The sequence below is a fragment of the Staurois parvus genome, unplaced genomic scaffold, assembly GCF_062004578.1.
Source record: "Staurois parvus isolate SC_StPar_1 unplaced genomic scaffold, SC_StPar_1.0 ptg000178l, whole genome shotgun sequence".
Classification (NCBI taxonomy): domain Eukaryota; kingdom Metazoa; phylum Chordata; class Amphibia; order Anura; family Ranidae; genus Staurois; species Staurois parvus.
Window position 1 is genome coordinate 4,340,001 of NW_028317974.1, and position 22,202 is coordinate 4,362,202.

The following is a 22,202-nucleotide window of genomic DNA, read 5'->3' on the forward strand; positions in this document are numbered from 1 at the left end:
AATTCTTACACTTGCACACTTTGTACATTTGCACAAAATCATGGATTTTGAAGGATTAGTCGGTTGTATGATTAACCTGTTATACCAAGCAGTTGCTAATGATCATCAATTTCATATGTAGGTTTAAACACAGTAATTAATGAACAAACGGCTGTTTAGGAGGCTTAAAATTGGGTGAGGAACAGCCAAACTCGGCTACTAATGTAAAGTTGTGGAAGACAGTTTAGTGTCACAGGACATTTTACCATTGCAAGATTGAGCACAGCAACAAGACACAAGGTAGATATACTGCATCAGCAAGGTCACCCCCAGGCAAAGATTCAAAGCAGACTGGGGTTTGCAGATGTGCAGTTCAAGCTCTTTGAAGAAGCACAAAGAAATGTTCATCGTTAAGGAACGTAGATGTAGTTACTGGCCAAGGAAACAATGCAGCGGATGAAAGACACCTTATACTTATTTCCCTTAGGCATCAAACGATGCCCAGCAGTGCCATCAGTACAGAAATGTCTGAAACCAGTGAGACCCAGGTAAACTCACCTACTGTCCGGAGTAGTCTGGCCAGAAGTAGTCTTCAAGAAGGAACTGTGGCAAAAAAAAGCCATACCTCTGATGTGGAAACCCGGTTAAGCTACTCAACTATGCAGAAAAACATAGGAACTGGGGTGCAGAAAAATGTCAGTAGGTGCTCCTGTACTGATGAGACAAAATATGAAAAATTTGACTATCGCAGGAGGCAGTTTGTTCACCAAAGGGCTGGAGAGAGGTACAATAATTAGTGTCTGCAGGAAGCAGTGAAGCATGCTGGAGGTTCTTTGCAAGTTTATGGCTGAATTTCTGCAAATTAAGTTGGAGATGCTGAGAAATACAGGCAAATATTTATCCATCATACCATGCCATCAAAGAGGCATGTGATTGGCCTCAAATTTATTCTGCAGCAGGACAACCACCCCAAACATACAGCCAATGTCATTAAGAACTATTTTCAGCATAGAGAAGAACATGAAGTCCTGTAAGTGATGGTTTGTCCCCCACAGAGCCCTAAACTCAACATCATTGAGTCTGTCTGGGATTACATGATGAGACAGAAGGATATGCGGCAGTCTACATCTTCAGGAGATCTGTAGTTAGATGTTTAGATGTTGTTAGATGTTCCAAGATGTTTGGAACAACCTACTTGCTGAGTTCCTTCAAAAACTGTGTGCAAGTGTACCTATAAGAATTGATGCTGTTTTGAAGGCAAAGGGTGGTCACACCAAAAATGTATTTGATTTGGATTTCTCTTCTGTTCTTATACTTTCCATTGTGTTAACTGGTAAAAATAAACTATTAACAGTTCTATTTCTGAAAGCATGCCTAATTTACAGCATTTTTTCCCACACCTGCCTAAAACTTATGTACAGTAGTATATTTTCATTTTTTTTTCTAGCTGTTTTCACTACTTGTAACCTCTTCCCTCTCTCTTTCATAGCCGGATATCAGTAGCTATGCAGATTCTGTACTTCCACTGCTCCTGGAGTATTTGTCACGTGTGGATCCTTCTCATACGTCTCACCTCACCAAGGCTTATTTCGCCCTTGAGAACTTCGTGGAGAACCTTGGTGAGAGATGAGGCTACAACTTCCATATATATTGATACTGTTGTGTAAAGGGTGCCAGGATTGCAGATGATGCATGTGTAACTCGTACATGGGTATGACCATATGTACATACGGGGAAACTTGTCAAACAGTTTATGGACTTTCTGTGATTTGATTTTGTATCTTTGCCCATTTTGAGCCTACTGGCTCCATGGCATTTTCTGTGTTCCTGAACACTTAACTATTAATCCTTTTATCACGTGTTTTTTAAATTTTATCTACTTGACTTGATAAACATTTTAAGTTGTAATTTAATAAATGCTACTTGATACAGGGGGACAAGATAAAGTAAACTTTAACATTTGAAAGTATATGTAAACCAAGAACAAAAATATCATATATTGCAGCGTACCATTTGGTAATACAGCCATAGATGGATCGAATCTCCTCAGTTCAGCAGGGATCTGCTGAGATTCGCTCTATGGGCAGGCTGATTGTACTGGGGTTGATCCATTGATCAATTTCAGTGCAGCCAGGTACATCTGCGCTTAGCCATATACTTCTTTACTTCTTTTAAATCCTGCGTGTTTGGCGCACTTTCTGAAAGCGCACCAAAGCTCCTGAATGCAAGAGTTTTGGCACACTTTCAGAATGTGCACCGCACCTGCATGATATAATAGAAGTCTATGGCAAGGCGCAACTAACCCAGGAAAGTTACAGATGCACTGCGATGCACACGCAGTGCAGGTAATCTGCAGCACATCAGTATGAAAGAAGGGCTCATTTACATTTGCTGTTTGGGGGGTGGTAACCCCCCCCCCCCATAGTTAAGACATGTTTTTACCACCCCAACCACACCCCCTTTAGCTGCAATGGCCAGGGGTGTACACATGCCGCAGCAGGAGTCATAGCCCTGTCATAGTTGGAGGGTGTACCACCTGCCAAGCATGACCCATTCATGTGAATGAGGCCCCTCTTCAAGTGCCCTTCAACCTTATGCAGTACAGCAAACCAGGGGTTTAAGCAGACAGTGTTGTGTTGCTTTCTCACCACCTGGTTTAACTCCTTAGACCCCACAGATGCATGCAGTTGTGGAACACTTGCAAGAGCGGCCCCAATTACTTGAATGGATTGTGATTGGCAGCACCCACCAAAAGAAACGGGGTTTAATTCCTGCTGCGGAATATGTACACCTTTGGTTGCTGCCTCAGCAGCTAAAGGGGGCAGGGATTGGGGCTAGTAAAACCGTGATTCAACTGCAGGGTTTTACCACCCCCTAATTTATCTGTGACCGAGCCCTACGGGTGCCACTGCCAAATGCAGCTAAGGGCCCATTCACAAGTGCAGCATGTACTTCTACCCTCTGAAAAGCAGTCCGAGTTGCCTCCTCACTACCTTATTTAAACCATCGATTTGGATGCAATGCACATGATTTGCAACACAGTAGTATGGCAATTAGAGGTTTAAGTGAGGTGGGGAAACTGTGCCCTGTGATCTTTGACTTCTCCCATGTTGTTCAGGTAGATTCTCCACCACTAAGGTTGCCGTGGTTTAAAATAAACCTGTTATGTGAAAAGGGTCAGGGCTGCCAATGAAAATCCTTGTTGTCTGGCTGTTATGATGGCTTAGAAGGATCATAAGTCTTTTATTTGCACTTGTATCAAGTCATTGTCTCAGGATACAAAGAGAAGTGGCATTTTTAGACGATAAGGTCAGCTTTGGCAACTTCCTCATATCTCTCCTCTGGTTTTCATTATCCCTGCTCTTTATTTAAAGTGTCCACCTCCTTTAGACACTAAGGGCCAGTGTCAATGGGATTTAGTTGACTATTTCTCTGCCCATATATTTGACACAGCTCGAAGCCTGTCGACAGAGGCCCTAAGACCGGAGTTCACAGGCGCGGTTTACTGATCCCCCTGAAAAGACTTACAGGGTTAGTGACCCTATGGGAATCAGAATGTAGCACTAATATTGGTAGGCACAATGTAGGTAATTGTGTAGACTCAAGCACTGTCATATTTGGGGGGGGGGGGGGGGCATGCTAATCTATGCAAATGCAAAATTTTAGAAAATCATAATTTGCATAGGCATTTTTCTAGGTACTCCTGACGATCAAGATAACTCTGAATATATGATTTGGCATCATATGATTCCTACTACATTGTAGGACTTTTTGTTTACATACTTGTTGCCAGCGTACTTTGAAGCTTTGAAATGCATACAGGGAACGCAGTCTGCCTTCTTAGTGATTTAGCTTTACATCCGTGCACATCTATAGTTCACCAGACCACCTCAATGAGATTTATTAATAATTTGGAAACTTGTTTGTGATGCAGATGATTCCCAAACACACCAACCTCTTGTGGACATTTTTTACATACAGTTGCAAGAAAAAGTATGTGAACCCCTTGGGATTACGTGGAGTTTTGCATGAATTGGGCATAAAATGTGCTCTGAACGTCATCTAAGTCACAACAATAGAAGAACACAGTCTGCTGAACATAATACTACACAAACATTAGATGTTGCCATGGTTTAATTGCACATAACATGTAAACATTCACAGTGCAGGGAGGAAAAAGTATGTGAGGCCCTAGCTTAATGACTTCTCCCAGAGCTAATTGGAGCCAGGAGTGAGCCAACCTTGACTCCAATCAGTGTGATGATATTGGATGTGTTGCTGACAGCTGTCCTGCCCTTAAAAAGCACACACCTGTTTTGGGTTTACTGGTTTCAAGAAGCACTGTTTGTTGTGAACCATGCCTCGCAGAAAAGAGCTCTCAGAAGACCTACGATCAAGAATTGTTGACTTGCATGAAGCTGGAAAGGGTTACAAAAGTATCTCCAAAAGCCTTGATGTTCATGTGTCCATGGTAAGACAGACTGTCTACAATTGGAGAACGTTTAGCACTGTTGCTACTCTCCCTAGGCGTGGTCGTCCTGTAAAAATGACTGCAAGAGCACAGCGCAGAATGCTGCATGAGGTAAAGAAGAATCCCAGAGTGTCCGCTAAATACCTACAGAAATCTCTGGCACATGCTAACATTTTTGTTGACACATCTACAATAAGGAAAACATTAAACAAGAATGGAGTACATGGGAGGACACCACGGAGGAAGCCATTGCTGTCCAAAAGAATATTGCAGCACGTTTGAAGTTTGCAAAAGAGCACATGGATGTTCCACAGCACTACTGGCAAAATATACTGTGGACAGATGAAACCAAGATAGTGTTGTGTGTTCTTCCCAAACAACTCAATGTGTGGAGAAAAAAAGGCACAGCACACCAACATCAAAACCTCATCCCCACTGTAAAACATGGCGGAGGGAGCATCATGGTTTGGGGATGCTTTGCTGCCTCAGGGCCTGGACGGATTGTTGTCATTGATGGGAAAATGAATTCCAGAGTTTATCAAGACATTTTGCAGGAAAACGTACGACCATCTGTCCGCCAACTGAAGGTCCGCAGAGGATGGGTGATGCAACAGGACAATGACCCAAAGCATACAAGTAATTCAACAAAACAATGGCTGCAACAGCACAGAATACGCCTTCTGGAGTGGCCCAGTCAGAGTCCTGACCTCAACCCGATTGAAATGCTGTGGCAACACCTTAGAGAGCGATTCACACCAGACATCCCAAGAATATTGCTACACTGAAACAGTTTTGTGAAGAGGAGTGGTCCAAAATGACTCTAGATCGTTGTGCAGGTCTGATCTGCAACTACAGGAAACGTTTGGTTGAGGTTATTGCTGCCAAAGGAGGGTCAACCAGTTATTAAGTCCAAAGGTTCACATACTTTTTCCTCCCTGCACTGTGAATGTTTACAAGTTATGTGCAATTAAACCATGGAAACATCTAATGTTTGTGTAGTATTATGTTCAGCAGACTGTGTTCTTCTATTGTTGTGACTTAGATGACGTTCAGAGCACATTTTATGCCCAATTCATGCAAAACTCCACATAATCCCAAGGGGTTCACATACTTTTTCTTGCAACTGTACAGAATGCCCAATAAAACGTGTGATTGCAGTCACCAGTCAGGTTTATATCTGTCTTGCTAGTTTAAATCTGATTGGTGATACATCAAACAAATAAGAGAGAAGGACTTGTATGGCACAGACCTCAGGAAGCAACATACCCACGGCACATGTGAAATACTTTCTGAAATCTTACTGCAGTGAAATGCTTACAACTCAGATTACCTAAATGCGTGAAATGTCTACATTTTTATTTTTTGAACTGCTCTGTAGAGTATATTTGAATGCAACTACTGTTTCCTATTTTAGTGGCCTTTGATTTTTAGCAAAAGAGTCATGGTTGATAGATTGCTTGTTTATTGAATGGAAATATTTTGTATTCACGTATTTGATTTCTTGAGTGTATAGCTGGCAAACAAACTTTTATAATGAGATTGTTTGTTTTCTTTTACAGGAAGTAGGATTGAACCATACCTTCCCACTCTCATGGAGCGAATATTGGGGTGTATGAGCAACTCCAGTAGCCCCAAGTTAAAAGAATTATCAATAAGTGCTCTAGGAGCTATTGGTGAGAAACCTTGCATTTTAAAGAAAATCTGTAGTCTTCTATTAATATAAGCTTAGCTTCCTTTTAGAGCTTCATAGATACCCATAAACCTGGAAAAATGACCAGATACCAACCATTTAGCCCTACCCTCTCTCTCATGCCTCCCTATTTCCCTTTACCTGTGATGGGCAGCCTCAATGAACAGTAATGAGCTTTAAAAGGCTATATCTAGGCTTAGGCTACCTAAAGGCACTTGAAAGATGCCCGATGCAGCATTCAGAGACTTTAGTAACTGTTTGAATGCTACAATTTTCTAAAAAAGGAAGTTTACCCCATTAAAATTGCTGAATTTTTCTACAGTGGATAAAAAAACTCTACACACCCCTGTTGAAATGTCAGGTTTCTGTGTTGTAAAAAAAAAATGAGACAAAAATAAATCTTTTCAGAACTTTTTCCACCTTTTAATGGGACCTATATACTGTACAACTCAATTGAAAAACAAACTGAAATCTTTTAGGAGGGGAAGTAAACCTAAAAACTAAAATAATGTGGTTGCATAAGTGAGCACACCCTCTTATAACAAGGTATGTAGCTGTTTTCAGAATTAAGCAACCACATTCAAAATCATGTTAAATAGAAGTCAATACACACCTGCCATTATTTAACCTCTTGCCGCCTGGCCAATGACCGTTTGGCGGCTGGCAAAATCCCTCAGCGTTCCGGGTGGACACCATATGGTGTCCTCCCGGGCATGCGCAGTTTGCGCGCCTGCAGAGCCGCGCAGCGGCGCAATCTGTCACCGGCTGTATACCTCGGACACGGCCGATGACAGATCTGAGTACCGGCCCCGTTGCCGGTACCATGTGACCAATCACAGCAGGTCACATGACAGTTGTATACAATGGATGGCTTCATTCATGCCATCCATTGTATACTAGTGTGTCTAGCTGTGAATGGTCACAGCGATCACATGCGCAAGCTGGGCCAATCACAGCTCAGCTGTGTCATGTGATTAGCCATAGCCAAATCACAGGTAAGCACAAAAAAGAAAAAACCCTGAATGAATCGATGTCATTCAGGTAAATGCTTGCTTATAGCAAAGTAATTCTTTGCTATAAGCAAATTGTGTAAAAAAAAAAAAAAAAAAAATTTACTGATCACTTCCCCAAAGTAGTACAATGTTACTATGGTAACATTGTACTACTTTGGTCATAGTGAAATATGAAGAATAAATCTTAAAAAAAGAAAACATAGTAATAAAAAATTAAAAATAATAAAATTATTTATATATATATATATATATATATATATATATATATATACACACATGCCAGTTATATGATGACGCTGTACTGCACTGGTGACAGTATGTAAAAAAAAAAAGTAGTGAAAATAATTCTTTAAATTTTTTAATTTTCCGAAAAATGACAAAAAAAATACAACTTCAAAAAACTCACCATGCCTCTTATGAAGTACGTCGGATTGTCTACTTTGCAAAAAGTCATCATTTGGGGGATATCTGTACTGTTCTGACATTCTTGGATCTCAAGAAATTAAATTGGCTGTCAGTACTTCAGGATTGATCAATATTCAGATATATTCCATAGTTTGTGAACTCTATAACTTTAATACAAACTAAAAAATACATCCTAATTTGGGTTTTTTTCACCAAAGACATGTAGCAGAATACATCTCGGCCTAAATTTATGAAGAACAATTATTTAATTGCAAACTTTTATAACAGAAACAAATAAAAAACGTGTGTTTTTTTTCAAAATTTTCGGTCTTTTTTTTGTTAATTTAGCAAAAAATAAAAACCCCAGTGGTGATTAAATACCACCAAAAGAAAGCTCTAGTTGTGTGAAGAAAATGTTAAAATTTTAGTTTAGGTACAATGTTGCATGACCACGCGATTGTAATTCAAAGTGTGAGAGCGCTGAAACCTGAAAAATGGCCTGGGCAGGAAGGGGGTAAAAGTGCCCGGTATGGAAGAGGTTAAAGTGCCTCTGATTAACCCCAAATAAAGTTCAGCTGTTCTAGTAGGTCTTTCCTGACATTTTCTTAGTCGCATCCTACAGCAAAATGGTCTGCAGAGAGAGAGCTTCCAAAGCATCAGAGGGATCTCATTATTAAAAGGTATCAGTCAGGAGAACGGTACAAAATAATTTCCAAGGCATTAGATATACCATGGAACACAGTGAAGACAATCCTCATCAAGTGGAGAAAATATGGCGCAACAATGACATTACCAAGAACTGGACGTTCCTCCAAAATTGATGAAAAGACAAGAAGAAAACTGGTCTGGGAGGCTGCCAAGAGGCTTACAGCAACATTAGAGGAACTGCAGGAATATCTGGCCAGTGCTGGCTGTGTGGTACATGTGACAACAATCTTCCGTATTCTTCATATGTCTGGGCTATGGGGTAGAGTGGCAAGACGGAAGCCTTTTCTTACGAGGAAAAACATGCAAGGCCAGCTAAATTTAGCAAAAAACACATCTGAAGTCTCCCAAAAGCATGTGGGAAAATGTGTTATGGTCTGATAAAAACCAAGGTTGAACTTTTTGGCCATAATTCTAAAAGATATGTTTGGCACAAAAACAAAACTGCACATCACCAAAAGAGCACTATACCCACAGTGAAGCATGGTGGTGGCAGCATCATGCTTTGGGGTTGTTCTTCTTCAGCTGAAACTGGGGCCTTAGTCAAGGTAAACTGTTATGAACAGTTCCAAATACCAGTCAATATTGGCACAAAGCCGTTAGGCTTCTGCTAGCAAGCTGAACATGAAGAGGAACTTCATCTTTTAGCATGACAACAACCCAAAGCATACATCCAAATCAACAAAGGAATGGCTTCACCAGAAGAAGACTAAAGCTTTGGAATGGCCCAATCAGAGCCCAGACCTGAATCTGATGGAAAATCTGTGGGGTGATCCGAAGAGGGCTGTGCACAGGAGATGCCCTCACAATCTGACAGATTTGGAGTGATTTTGCAAGAAAGAGTGGGCAAATATTGCCAAGTTAAGATGTGCCATGCTGATAGACTTATACCCAAAAAGACTGAGTGCTGGAATAAAATCAAAAGGTACTTCAACAAAGTATTAGTTTAAGGGTGTGCACACTTATGCAACCATATTATTTTAGTTTTTCATTTTTCGTTCCCTCCACCTAAAAGATTTCAGTTTGTTGTTCAACTCAGTTTATCTGTTAAATTAACCCCTTGACGCTGAGCGCACGCAAATATGTGGCCTCTCTGCATCTGGGCCTTGACGCCGAGTGGCCGCATATTTGTGTGCAATTAGAAAATACATGTGCTGAGAGCGCACACCCCCAGCACATATGTCCGTGACTCACGGAAAGGTCCTGATCTACCCTTTTCGATCGGGACCTTTTCCTATCACGTGTCGGCTGATCACGGCGGTCACATGACCCTAAAACCCCGCCCGCCTCCTGGCTTCTGAAACTCTTAAAGGGCTGGGAGGCGCCGGCGCGAAGTGGTTAAAGGTGGAAAAAGTTCTGAAATTACTCATCTTTGTCTTTTTTTTTTTTTTTTTTTACATCACAGAAACCTGACATTTTAACGGGTGTGTAGATGTTTCTTATATCCACTGTACATATTTGAAAAGGAAAATATTAATGCCTACAGATAAAGATGATATACATAAAATTGGCACAATATTTTCATTTTTATAATCTGTATTACTAAAAATGTAGTTTTGTCATATGGATGAAGTAAGTACACCCCTATGTTTATCACCACTTCAGATCCATTAAATTAGAACTGAGTGTTCCAGATCAGGTGACAATGATCAGAGCCTTCTTAGGAAGTATGCAAGTGGAACTTTCCCATTTACTCAATTCCTGGGCGTCAGAGTGAAAGAAATAATTCTAGCGCCAGACTTCCTTTGTAACTCTAAACTGGTAACCTTTTATAGGCTTTTAAAGCATTGCTTATTGATAATTTAAAGTAACCATAGTTTCTCGCCATTCCACGGGTGTGCCAAATTTTAAAACGTGAGATGTTGGGTATCTGTTTAATTGGCATAACATCTATTTATTATTTTATTAATAAATTTACTGTTACATTGTGTTTGTGTTCACTAAAATCCATTAAAGTCTATTTTGTACAAAAATTTGCAATTAAAAATCCTCTGTGCAAATATCGTGTGACATAAAAATTTTCCAGACCTACCACTTTATTTTTAGGGCCTCCAATTAAAAATAAAAAAAAAAATATAATGTTTGGGGGTTCGAAGTAATTTCCTAGCAAAAAAAATGCATATTTTTACATGGGAGTGAAATGTCAGAATTGGCCTAGGAGTCAAGTGGTTAAACCGTAGACGTTTAGGATCTGATGTTCCCTTTGCTATTGACGTGTGTGGTGTCAATGTGCCATCAAACTTTCTAAGGCTCACAAAAAGAAAGTTTTAGATACTTTATGAGTTTGGCAAGAGATCGAAAAAGATTACCAAATTATTTCAAAGAGATTTTCATTTTAAAGTCTAAACCCACCTTTTATACCATATTGTATGTTACATCCATATTTGCAGTTGAGCATGCCTCAACCCATACAGCTATGTCATTCATTCATCCATCACAGAGATCTGTGAATTCATAAACTACAAGTTCCATCTGCCATCGTAGAAGAGGAACTTGTAGTTATCAGTAGAACACAAGCGCAGTGATTACTGCACGCATAGGGGGGAATTAAATTAAGCTGCTGCGCCACTTTTCTGGCCGTAATCCCTTTTTTTAATGTATTGCACCAAATTCATGAAGCATTTGCAACACTTTCAGTTTTGACAGCGACTTGTGCACAAAATTCAGGTAGTTCTAAAATGTGCCACTGTACATTTTGTTGCATTTAATATACCATTTATACATTGTGTCGCATTGAATGTGTCAAAATCAAAAGTGGTACTAATTAAGACCAACTTTTTTTTTTTGGCATAGAGCGAAAAACTGGCACATATTTTTTTGAAAGTGTCTCGATTGCCTTCTTAAAGTGGTGCAGTATGAGCCAAATTCAAGTACAAGTTCTAAATAGGTACATGAATTTGATGCACCACTTTTAGAATACATGAGAGACACTTTTGCAAAATCTGTCTTTGCCAGAGTATAACAATTTCAAGGATAGTCTATTGACTTCCCCCAGTTCCGTAACTGAAAGTCGGTACTTCAGTATGGACATGAAGCTGGAGGAAGGGTCTGCACCTTTGAGCCACCATGCTTTGCAGGCTCATATGCAAAAATAATAAATGCACATTGTGTTTCGGCAAATGTGGATGCATTTTTTTTTTTTTTTTTTTGCAAAAGATGGACTTTGCCTTTAAGAAAAACTATCAACAAGTGATTTCAAACTTCTGATCATTTGTCTAGTACTGACCAACCCAGCAAATTAATCTCAAAAACTGTCTATTTGATGCTAAAAGAATGCTGCAAGAATTTCAGTGCAGGGTTAAAGAGAATGCATCTACATTCAGAAAGACAGTTCACTTATTCAGCCTGGATAGGAGTGGTGTTAAGAAAAAAAAGCCTTGGTACACCGTTCTATATATTGATATTTTTGTTAAATTAATGATTCAAAAGGCAGTTTTTCTTGTGTTCTTATACAAGTATATCACATCTGTATACTCTGTTTAAATGAACATTAATGTTTGCCTGTTCAATCATGTTGAAAAAAGTCAGCAATTTCCATGAGGTGTACCTTATTTTTCACATAACTGTGTAAGTACAGCACGATTATTTGTTTTAACTTTGAGTCAGTAGCCCAGAATAAGCAAGTTGCTAGGAAAGTCAGAATTCTTGACTTGTGCCTGGTCAGTGAACCAGAAAATATAAAATTCAAGGCAACTAGGATTTTTGGAAAGGAAAGTCAACAATACATGCCACCTCTGCAGCTAAATGGCATACATGACTGAAATACATATTCCCTCTTAGATTGTAAGCTCCCAGAATCAGGCCCTCCTAACCCTCTTGTATTGAACTGTATTGTTGCTGTATTGTCTCCCTTTATATTGTAAAGCGCTGAACAAGCTGTTGGCGCTATATAAATCCTGTATAATAATAATACATATAAGGTCCTTTATTTGTTCTCCTAAACACTTTCTAGCTTCCCATACCTGAAAACATGCATGTTTGGCAGCATAGGGATTACCAATCGAATATGAGTTGATTATTTCATACAGCCTAATCTCCCATTCTTCAGACTCATTCAAACGTGTTTCTGCATTCTGAAACGTGAATTTTGCCATCAGGAAAAGCTTCAACACTTCCACAGGAATTGTTTGCTTCTGTGGAGCCTAATTACATTATAGAAGTTACATAGTCTGGCTGAAAAAAGACAAAAGTCCATCCAGTTCAACTATAGAAAAAAAAAGTTATAATCCTATACCCACAGTTGATCCAGAGGAAGGCAAAAAACCCCCAACAAAGCATGATCCAATTTGCACCTGCTGGGAAAAAAATTCCTTCCTGATCCACCGAGAGGCAATCGGTTTTTCCCTGGATCAACTTTACCTATAAATGTTAGTATCCAGTTATATTCTGTGTATCTAGGAAAGAATCCAGGCCTTTTTTGAAGCAATCCACTGAACTGGCCAGAACCAACTCTTGAGGGAGTCTATTCCACATTTTCACAGCTCTCACCGTGAAGAAACCTACATTATCCTAATAAATAGTACTGTTTTCTGCATTGTTTGCAAATGAAATGGACCCATTGATATGAATGATAACACGCAAAATGCAGATTTTTTAATTTATAGAAAATCATGAAAGTGGAACTAAACTCATTGCATCAGCATTTTTTATTTTATCACTCTCCTTTTCTTCTTGCACAAATTGTAAAAAAAATATATATTCTAACTTTTACTTTTCAAAAGTTTTCTGTGCTGCATGACAGCGCTTTCTGGTTCCTGACCTAGGCCAGGCACCGCTGTTTCCTGGGATTGCCACTTCACAGCTATCCCAAGAGAATAAGCCGCAACTGTGCGGTACATCTGCACAAATGCTAGTGGTCAGTATAGTGGCAATCTGCCAGAAACTGCCAGCATTTGTGTGCATGTGTGGAAATCCACTGCACATGCGCAGATGCACCACCAGTCTCTGTCAGGTTCTAGATACCTAGATGACACCGACGGTACATATGCACACGCGCAGAGTTTGTTAAATGGTGGCATGGAAGAGGAGCAGGGGGGCCATTCATTCAGTGGTTTAGTTCCTCTTTAATTGCATTCCCTCACTGCTATGTTGCTCTTCCAGGGTCTTTTCAAATTACCCAGTGCATTCTTGTATGGTGGATCCTATGTAATCTCCTTGCAGGATGCAGTGCTCAAGCCTAAGCGGCCGTCACCAGGCACTGAACACTGTCACATAAGAAGGATATCGCCAATGCTGTGAAGGTTTGCTATCATCCAGCAAGGGGTTTACACAGGTTTGGGCTCCAAAAGAGGAATGCAGCAGTGAGTGAGTTTAAGTGGGTCAGCCTTAAAGAGCCCAAATCTCTTAAAACACAGTTTATCATTTTTGTCCGATAAGTGTTTCTTGTTAGGTTTTGATGTAACAGCTGTGGTATGTAGTTGCCTGTCTCTGTACTCCTTTCTAGTATACTCCATGTTATAATGTTACCGATACACACTTTATTCAGTCTATCATATTTTTATGACTTGCTCCTCCTTAGCCAGTGGTGCAGAAGAATTGCTAAGGCCATATTTCTCACCTGTAATGGAAGTACTGAAAGTCCATTTAATGCAGACAGGAGAAGAGGGGAGACCTGTACAGCTTCAATGTTTGGGTAAGAGTAAAAAAGAGATAAGAATTATTTTGTATAGTAAATTCATTGCTTCCATTGTGATTGTTTCTGTGTTTTTCTTTTCCTCAGAAACCCTTGCTGTCCTGGTCTACTCACTGGGGAAGGAATCTTTCTTACCTTTGGCTGAAGATTGTTGTCTCCTAGGACTCAATTTGTGTGACAGAATTGATGATCCAAGTACGAGAAGTTGTGCGTAAGTATCGGGATACCATTTTTAGCCAAGGGTTTTAACCTCTTCCCGTCTGCCCATTGTACAGAAATTACGGATGGGAAGCAGTGCCGATACATGTGACGTTCCCGTATGTCAGCCTGCATCAATGGCTCGTGTGTGGCTCACAGAGTGCGCACCCCGGAGCCCTGTGATCAGTGTGATCACATTACTGCTGTGTTTGGGTGATCACGTGATGTTTTACCATGTGACTGCTGTGACCAATCACAACAGTCACATAGTAAACATTGAAACTGAAAGTAAAGATCTCTGCTCTTAGAGTGAGAGCAGAGAGAAGCAATCCTGCAGTGTGTGAGTGTACAGCAGCCTGTCAGGCTGCTTCTACACTCACACACTGCAGTGCCAGCCACCCCAGCTCCCCAATTTTAGTGCCCCATGTGTCCTTAAACACGGCCCCACAATGCCCATAATAAATAATGCAGGGAGACCCTGTCCCAGTGCACACAAAACACCCCCATACACCATACCAATGTCCTAATCACTGCCATACCCCAAACCAACACCCTGATCAATGCTATATGCCATACTTTCTCCCTGATCACTGCCATACACCATACCAGCACCCTGATCACCGCCATACACCATACCAGCACCCTGATCACCGCTATACACCATACCAGCACCCTGATCACCGCTGTACACCATACCAGCACCCTGATCATCGCCATACCCATACCAGTGCCTTGATCACTGCCATACCCCATACCAGCATCCTGATCACCGTCATACCTCATACCAGCGTCCTGATCACCGGCACACCCCGTACCGCGTCGTGATCACCGGCACACCCCGTACCGGTGTCCTGATCACCGGCACACCCCGTACCGGTGTCCGGATCACCGGCACACCCCGTACCGGTGTCCGGATCACCGGCACACCCCGTACCGGTGTCCGGATCACCGGCACACCCCGTACCGGTGTCCGGATCACCGGCACACCCCGTACCGGTGTCCGGATCACCGGCACACCCCGTACCTGCGTTTTGATCACCGCCACACCCCGTACCTGCGTTTTGATCAGAGCCATACCCCATACCAGCATCCTGATCACCTCTCTACCCCACAACAGTGTCCTGGCTACTGCCATACCAGCGTCCTGATCATCACCATACCTCATGCTAATGTCCTGACCTCCACCATACTCCATACAAGTGTCCTGATCACTGCCATATGTCATACCAGCGTCTAGCATGTAAGGATCTCAACTAATCAATTTTCAAATATATATCCCATAGTTTGCAGACTCTATAGCTTTCACACATACTACATAATATAAACTGTTTTGGGTTATTTTTACCCCAGAAATGTAGCAGAATACATTTTGGCCTAAATATATGAAGAAAAATTATATATTTGCAAAATTTTATAACAAAAACTAAGCAAAAAATTATTTCTTTTAAAAATGTTCAGAATTTTTTCATTTATATAGCAAAAAATAAACCCAGTGCTGATCAAATACCACCAAAAGAAAGCTCTGTCTCAAAAAAAGGTTACAAATTTCATATGGGTAGTGTTGAGTAATTGTCACTCAAAGTGTGATAGTGCTGAAAGGTGAAAATTGGCCTGAACTGGAAGGGGGTGAAAGTGTAAGGACTTGAAGTGATTAAATAAAATGTCTTATGAAAGACATGTATGTATTCCATGTTTAACAATTAGGTCGAGTGGAACTCCACTTTTATCAAAAAATAAAAGTCAGCAGCTACAAAATTGTAAAAAACAGCCACTTACCTGTCCCTCGGTCCCGTGGTGTGTACCCCGCAGCTCGTTTCAACAGCCATTCTGTATTCCAGGAGGCCGGCATCTTCACTGTGGGCACCCGGCTGTGATAGCCTGCGGCTTCACAGCTGGGGGTACCCACTGCGCATGTGCGAGTAGCGCTGCGCTTCATGAATGGGCGTGTAGTTTTCTGGGACCTGTCACGTGTCCCAAAAGACTACAGGGAGGGAGGACACCTTCCGTTTACGATCGCCTAGGCGATCGGACTGGAAGTGGGAGCGGATACCTGGCCAATTCCCCCCCCCCCCTTTCACTCCCCAAAGGTGCCAATCCTTAATGGGGATCGGGGGAGCAGTCCTTTAAAGCGGAACTTCCCCTTTTTGGTGGAGCGCCGCTTTAAGTAATATGTTTTCAATGGAACAGAAAGTGATGGCTGGTCTTTCCACTGGTAGCAGAGACAGCAGTAAAAAGCTTTACATTTACTAACTAAAACGGGGAAGGATTAGAACTTTTTCATTGCAGTGGTGAGATTCATCCTCCTTGGTGTTGGTGATATTTATCATTGACACAGAAGATGAGGCAAAATCCCAGTGTTGATGGTTGTCACTAGTGCAAAGAGTGAATGGAAACCTTGCAGTAGGGATTTCCCTAAGTTTGGAAGATGTGCTTTCACTTCCTGAACTGGTAAAGGGCACCTTTGGACTTGATGTTGGTGCCCTTAGTTCTTATTGTTTACAGTGTACATGCTTGGACCCATATGGGAGTATCTGCAACATCAGTATAATATGTGCTCATCTACTGGTTTTTTCATTAAGCAGCCTACCTTTTGTGTTGGAAAAGATCTTGTTCTGGGTCAAAGGACACTTGCTACTTTACCCAGTGCCAGTGATCTTCAACGTAACAAAATGTACCTGTTGATATGGAATCCCCATATGTTTTGACAGGGTAAGACACATGTACTATCTACAAGTGTTAGTGCTATCCAGAACAAACTAGTAAATGCTTTGAAACGAGTACCATTGCCAATTACTCAAGCATGCAACACTGTACCCAAATGAATGTTATTCTCTTATTTTTAGAAATATAAAGTTTCTTTATCGTACATCATGGGACGCAGAACAGACTATTTCGTGACTGTGGGTTACATGCCACCTATAGGTGATTGGGCACTGGCAGATCAAACAGGAAGGCATCCCCTAAATAACCCCTCATACAGAGGAAGTACTTCAGTTTTTTTGCCAGTTGTCTGTAAGGTGGATGGTCACTTGTGCTGCATGTGCTCTCATGCATACTTGGAGATGTGGAATGGTTCTGCTGATAATCCCAGACTTCAGTAGGATCCATTTGAAAAGCTGTTAGCCAAAATGGAAGGTAACCGAGCTTCTTTGGATAGGAGAGAAGAATCCTCGAGGTTTGCCTGTAATGCAGTCTTATGGTGCTGGACGCTGCATATTGGAACCCTATGCGATTTGCATTAAAGAATCGGCATTTTTTGTTTTGGGGCTCCACTCTTTGGGCTAGCCAAAGCCCCAAGTATTCACAAAGCTCCTAGCCCCGGTGCTGAACTTGCTGAGGACACGGGGTATCCGTTTTAGAATACCTTAATGTTTCTTTGCTCAGGGAGCAGTCACTTCCACATTTAAAGAGAAATATCAGAAGCAAACGGTATCCTTTAATGTCTCTGCATGTGGAAATGGTATCTACGTTGAAGCGGTTTCCTATGTGTGGTTCCACTCCAGGTCTTTTGTAGAGGAACATTCTGTCTGTCTGGATCATGAAGGACCAAGCATTGGATTGCCAGAGGGCTTTGTCCCTGGGGTATTGCAGAGTCCGAATTGGTGGCTGTTTGTTCAGAATCTAGAGAAGGGGTAATTTTCCTTCCAGTGATATGGAAGATGGTAACCACCGATTCCAGTCTCTCCAATTGGGGGGCTGGTTTGAAGGTGGCTATAGTTCAGGGGACTTGGTCCCCAAAGGAGAGAATACTGCCCATCAGTATCTTGGAACTTAGGGCAGTACGCCTTGCTCTGGATTATTGGACAAGCCAGTTGCACAGCTTTGTGGTCAGGTTTTAGCCTGACAATGCCACGGCAGTGGCGTATATCAACCGCCAGGGCAGCACCGGTTCAGTAAAAGATGAACCACAATCTGTCTGGGGCAGAACAGCAAGTGCTGTCTCTGTCAGCAGTACTTATTCCAGGTATGGAAAACTGTCATGGTTTTTTCCCTAGAGGTCAGCGGCAATCTGCCAGTGTTGGAGAACTCTGGATGTGGATCTACTGACTTCCAGGTTCTACAACAAGTTAGACAGGTTGTGTCCAGGACAAGAGTCCAATTGGCAATAGATGCACTGGTAACTTCTTAGGGACCAGTTCCCCCTAATCTATGTCTTCCCCCGATCCAACTATTGTCTTTTGTGCAGGATCCGGGAGGAAGTAACAGAGATAACAGTGGTAGCCCGGCCTAGCCCAGGAGGGATTAGTACACCAACATAGTGTATAGTGCAGGGGACGCTTCTTGGACACTTCCGGTCCACCCAGACCTATTGTCTTGGGTCCAGTAATGTATCCTGCGATCACTAGAATTGAAGGCTTGGCTATTGAAACTTGGGTCTGAAAAAAAATCAGGGGGGGGTTATTTGGTCCTGTATTTCTCTGCACTATTGAGTGCCAGGAAGTCGGTTTCAGGGAGTTTCCATTACAGGACCTGGAAATCCTATTTGCCTAGTGTGAACCCAGGAAGTGGCACCCGCAGAAATGTGTGATTGAAAGGTTTTTGTCCTTTTTCCAATCGGGAGGAGAAATGAAATTGAAATTAAAGTGGTTGTAATGGCTCAAGGTTTTTTACCTTCATGAATCCTATGCATGAAGGTGAAAAACTTTCTGTGTGTAGTAGTGCTCCCCAGCCCCCTCAATACTTACCTGAGCCTCATTGCGATCCAGCGATAGGAACGGCCATCTCGGCTGTCTCGGGTCTCTGCCTCCTCATTGGCTGAGACAGCAAATGGGAGCCATTGGCTCTCACTGCTGTCAGTCACAGCCAGTCAGCCAATGAGGAGAGAGAGAGGTGGGACCAAGCCACAGCTCCATGTGTGCATGGACACACGGAGCAGCGGGTGCCCCCATAGCAAGCCGCTTGCTGTGGGGGCACCCGACAGGAGGGAGGGGCTAGGAGAGCATGCGGGGCACCCAAGAGGAGGAGGATCCAGGCTGCTCTGTGCAAAATCACTGCACACAGCAGGTAGGTATCGCATGTTTGTTATTTTCCAAAGAAAAAAAAAAACTTTTAGAATCGCTTTAAGTACCACTAAGGGTCAGATTTTGGCGCTCTCCATTTTTTCCCCCAGAGACCGTCGTTTCTCACTCCTTGATTCTTACTTCATGCAGGGCGCAATGCGGACGGTCCCGTCTTGTCAGACCGCCCTTCTGTCTTTGGGACTTGAGCTTGGTCTTGGCCGTCTTTGCAGAAGCCAGCTTTCAAACAATTAAAGAAACTTAATCCTTTGACTCAGAAGATGGTGTCACAGATCAAAACTGCACACCCACGGTGACTTGTTAACTGATACGTGGTCCCTCCGTGACTTGGGGTAAAGAGGGAATGAGGGAGACTTACTTTGAGCATACAAGACTGGCCGTGATACACTTTCACAGCCCACACTGCCTCTGGCCACCACTAGAGGGAGACTCCACTTCAATCCAGCTGGCTGACCAAACACATGCAGATGCAAATCTTATATACAATCTGGTGCACTCTAAGGGTTGGAGAGCAGTCTAGCAATTGGCACATCCTTCTAGGATTCCTCCAGCTATCCTACAAGCTAGAACCCCGGTGTTAATCACTATTCCACTGTCTACACACCCCCACACCAGACACACAACAATCGGTAGCTTGCCACCACCCAACAGTTAGTCCGCAGACTGGTCTGTTGGGCCAACACACACACACACACACACACACTTAGACCGAGCGTATAGATAATACAATACAATCTCTCTGGAAATATGAGCCCAAGCTTAAGCACCCAGAAGTCACTTATTCATTTTATGATTTAATATCCCGAAAGTGGGCAGTGCATAAAATATGTACAAAGTATAAAGAGTTACAGAAAATACAAAGAGACACACAATTGGCTATTCACTATAAAATAAAAGGGAATGAAAACTGAAATAAAACTTTTGCCAAGATTTATCATGTGACTGGAGCAAGTCAAAGTCCGCGATTTGCCAGTCATATGGAACTGGCTCCGTACGAATCACCCCGTCTATATCTCGGGGTCCTCAATTTATTGAAATATGGATGTGGGCTGGACATTATCCCTTGGCCAATCAACTCTGGGGGGTGTTCCTGTACCAGCCCACAGGACGTTCTGGGTTCTGAAATGCCCAAAGTCGATTGGACCAGGAACGGTTTGTATTATCAAGTCAGGGATAGAATTTCCAACAGTAGCGCGTCAGTCCAATTGCGACAGTACCAATCACTGTTCAGCTGTCGCAATCAGGTGCCATATAACCGTTTTGTGCATTTCTCTGGGATTCTACAGAGGCTACAAATACAGTTTTACAGTAGATGTAGCCTACAGTGTGTCCAATCAGAAGGCATTATTTTCATCTCTCCACAACTAATATTTTAGCTTTTATGAGAGATGAAATAGATTCCTCTGATCTGTGGATATAAATCAGAGCTGGCAGACCTTTCGGAGCCCGCTCCTTGTCCCCTGCGGCTTCCCGAAGCCGAAATGGCTAGAGCTCTTCTTTTAGATTTCAAGAAGGTGGCAAAGTCTGGCTACATAACTGACAACATTTTATTGGCAACTAGGTGTCCCCTCTAGCCTAGAAGCTGCTCTCTCCTTTCAGATGCTAATTGGTGAACATATGTATCTAACTGAATACTGAACACTTCTCTTTAATAACACTAGATCTACAATTACATATTTTTACTGATCACATCACATCCCCACTATTGATAAAATGATTCTACTCTTACATTTATGTCACAGGTGGCTTCTTTGATTACTATCACTTTGGCAAGAAGAGTGTCAGCTGGTGGCTCTGAAATGTAGGGAGCTGTTTTTGTTCCTGCATCATAAGGGGATGTTGTGCCCTCATCCATCTTCTTGTCTAGAGTGGTTTCTAGTTTGAATCAGGACAGTGTCTTGCCTTTTTTTTTTTTTTTTTTTCCTAGTCCACAGTCGGCAGGGTAAAGATAGCTGCATACCTTGAATGTATTTCAGATAGTCAAGATTTACTTGAGTTTGGTGGCTCAGGTCAGGAATCCTAGTTTGTGATGCCAGAAGGGCCCAGGCTGGGCAGGTGGCATCCAGGTCAACTATTTCTCAGGGTTTTACCAGGTCAGTACCGTGGAAGATTGTCTTTGGCCTGCAGATTGTCTTGTACAGCTGAGTTGGACTTTGGGATTGATAGTGGTGGTTATTATGGTGTCACCATAATGCTTTAGGACATCCCACATAGTCATGAATGACCTGCTCTGTGTCCTGTGAGGTACAATAAACAAAAATTTAATTTTTTTCTACATACATACCAGTAAAATCCATTTCTTGGAGTACATCATGGGACATAGAGTTCCCTCCTCTCTTTCTGGAATTTCATTACTTGCCACAAAAACTGAGTGTATGCCATGCATAAAAATAATTACTTTACAGCAGTGGTCATCACTGTTCTAAACAATCATCGTGTTTATAAAACAAAATCCTGATCACCTCCCAAGAGTAGTACAAAGTCACTGAAAACCATTCATTGTGTATTATTATTATTAATATAATTTTTTTTTTTTTACATACTGTTACCAGTCCGTAACCCTGATCTCATCACACCAGTCCTATGATGATGCTGTACCGCTCTGGTGACTGTATGTGAAGAAAAAAAATTAAATTCAATTAGTCACAGTGATCACATGGCACCAGGGCCACAAGCTGTCATTCACCGTGTCCACCAGACACACCAGGTAACGAATCAAGCCCCAACACGGCCTGTAGAGCTCACAGGAGGTGCTTACCAGGAGGACATCATATGACGTCCTCCCAGGATTAGAAAAACCTGATCACCTCCCAAGAGTACTACAGTGTCACTATGGTAACACTGCACTGTATGCATACAAAATGTAAAATGTTAAAAAAAGTAACAAAAACGTTTTAAACAATTGTCATTTGGGAGGGTATCTATAATTTTCGCACAGACTAAATTTATACACTGATTTGGGTTATCTTTACCAAAGAAATGTAGCAGAATACATTTTGGCCTAAATTTATGAAGAAAGATTATTATTTATTTGCAAAATTTTATAACAGAAACATAGAAAAATTTGGTTTTTTTTCAATAATTTCAGGGT

General features: G+C 41.8%; 1 protein-coding gene across 1 annotated transcript in view; it reads left to right on the forward strand.

Moving 5' to 3' along the window:
- IPO4 (importin 4) overlaps nt 1-22,202 on the forward strand; it is a 132,563-nt gene that overhangs the window by 41,297 nt on the left and 69,064 nt on the right. The window contains 4 exon segments of the mRNA XM_089677176.1: nt 1,469-1,598; nt 6,010-6,123; nt 13,782-13,895; nt 13,983-14,106. Of these exon segments, the coding sequence (XP_089533302.1) occupies nt 1,469-1,598; nt 6,010-6,123; nt 13,782-13,895; nt 13,983-14,106 (482 nt within the window).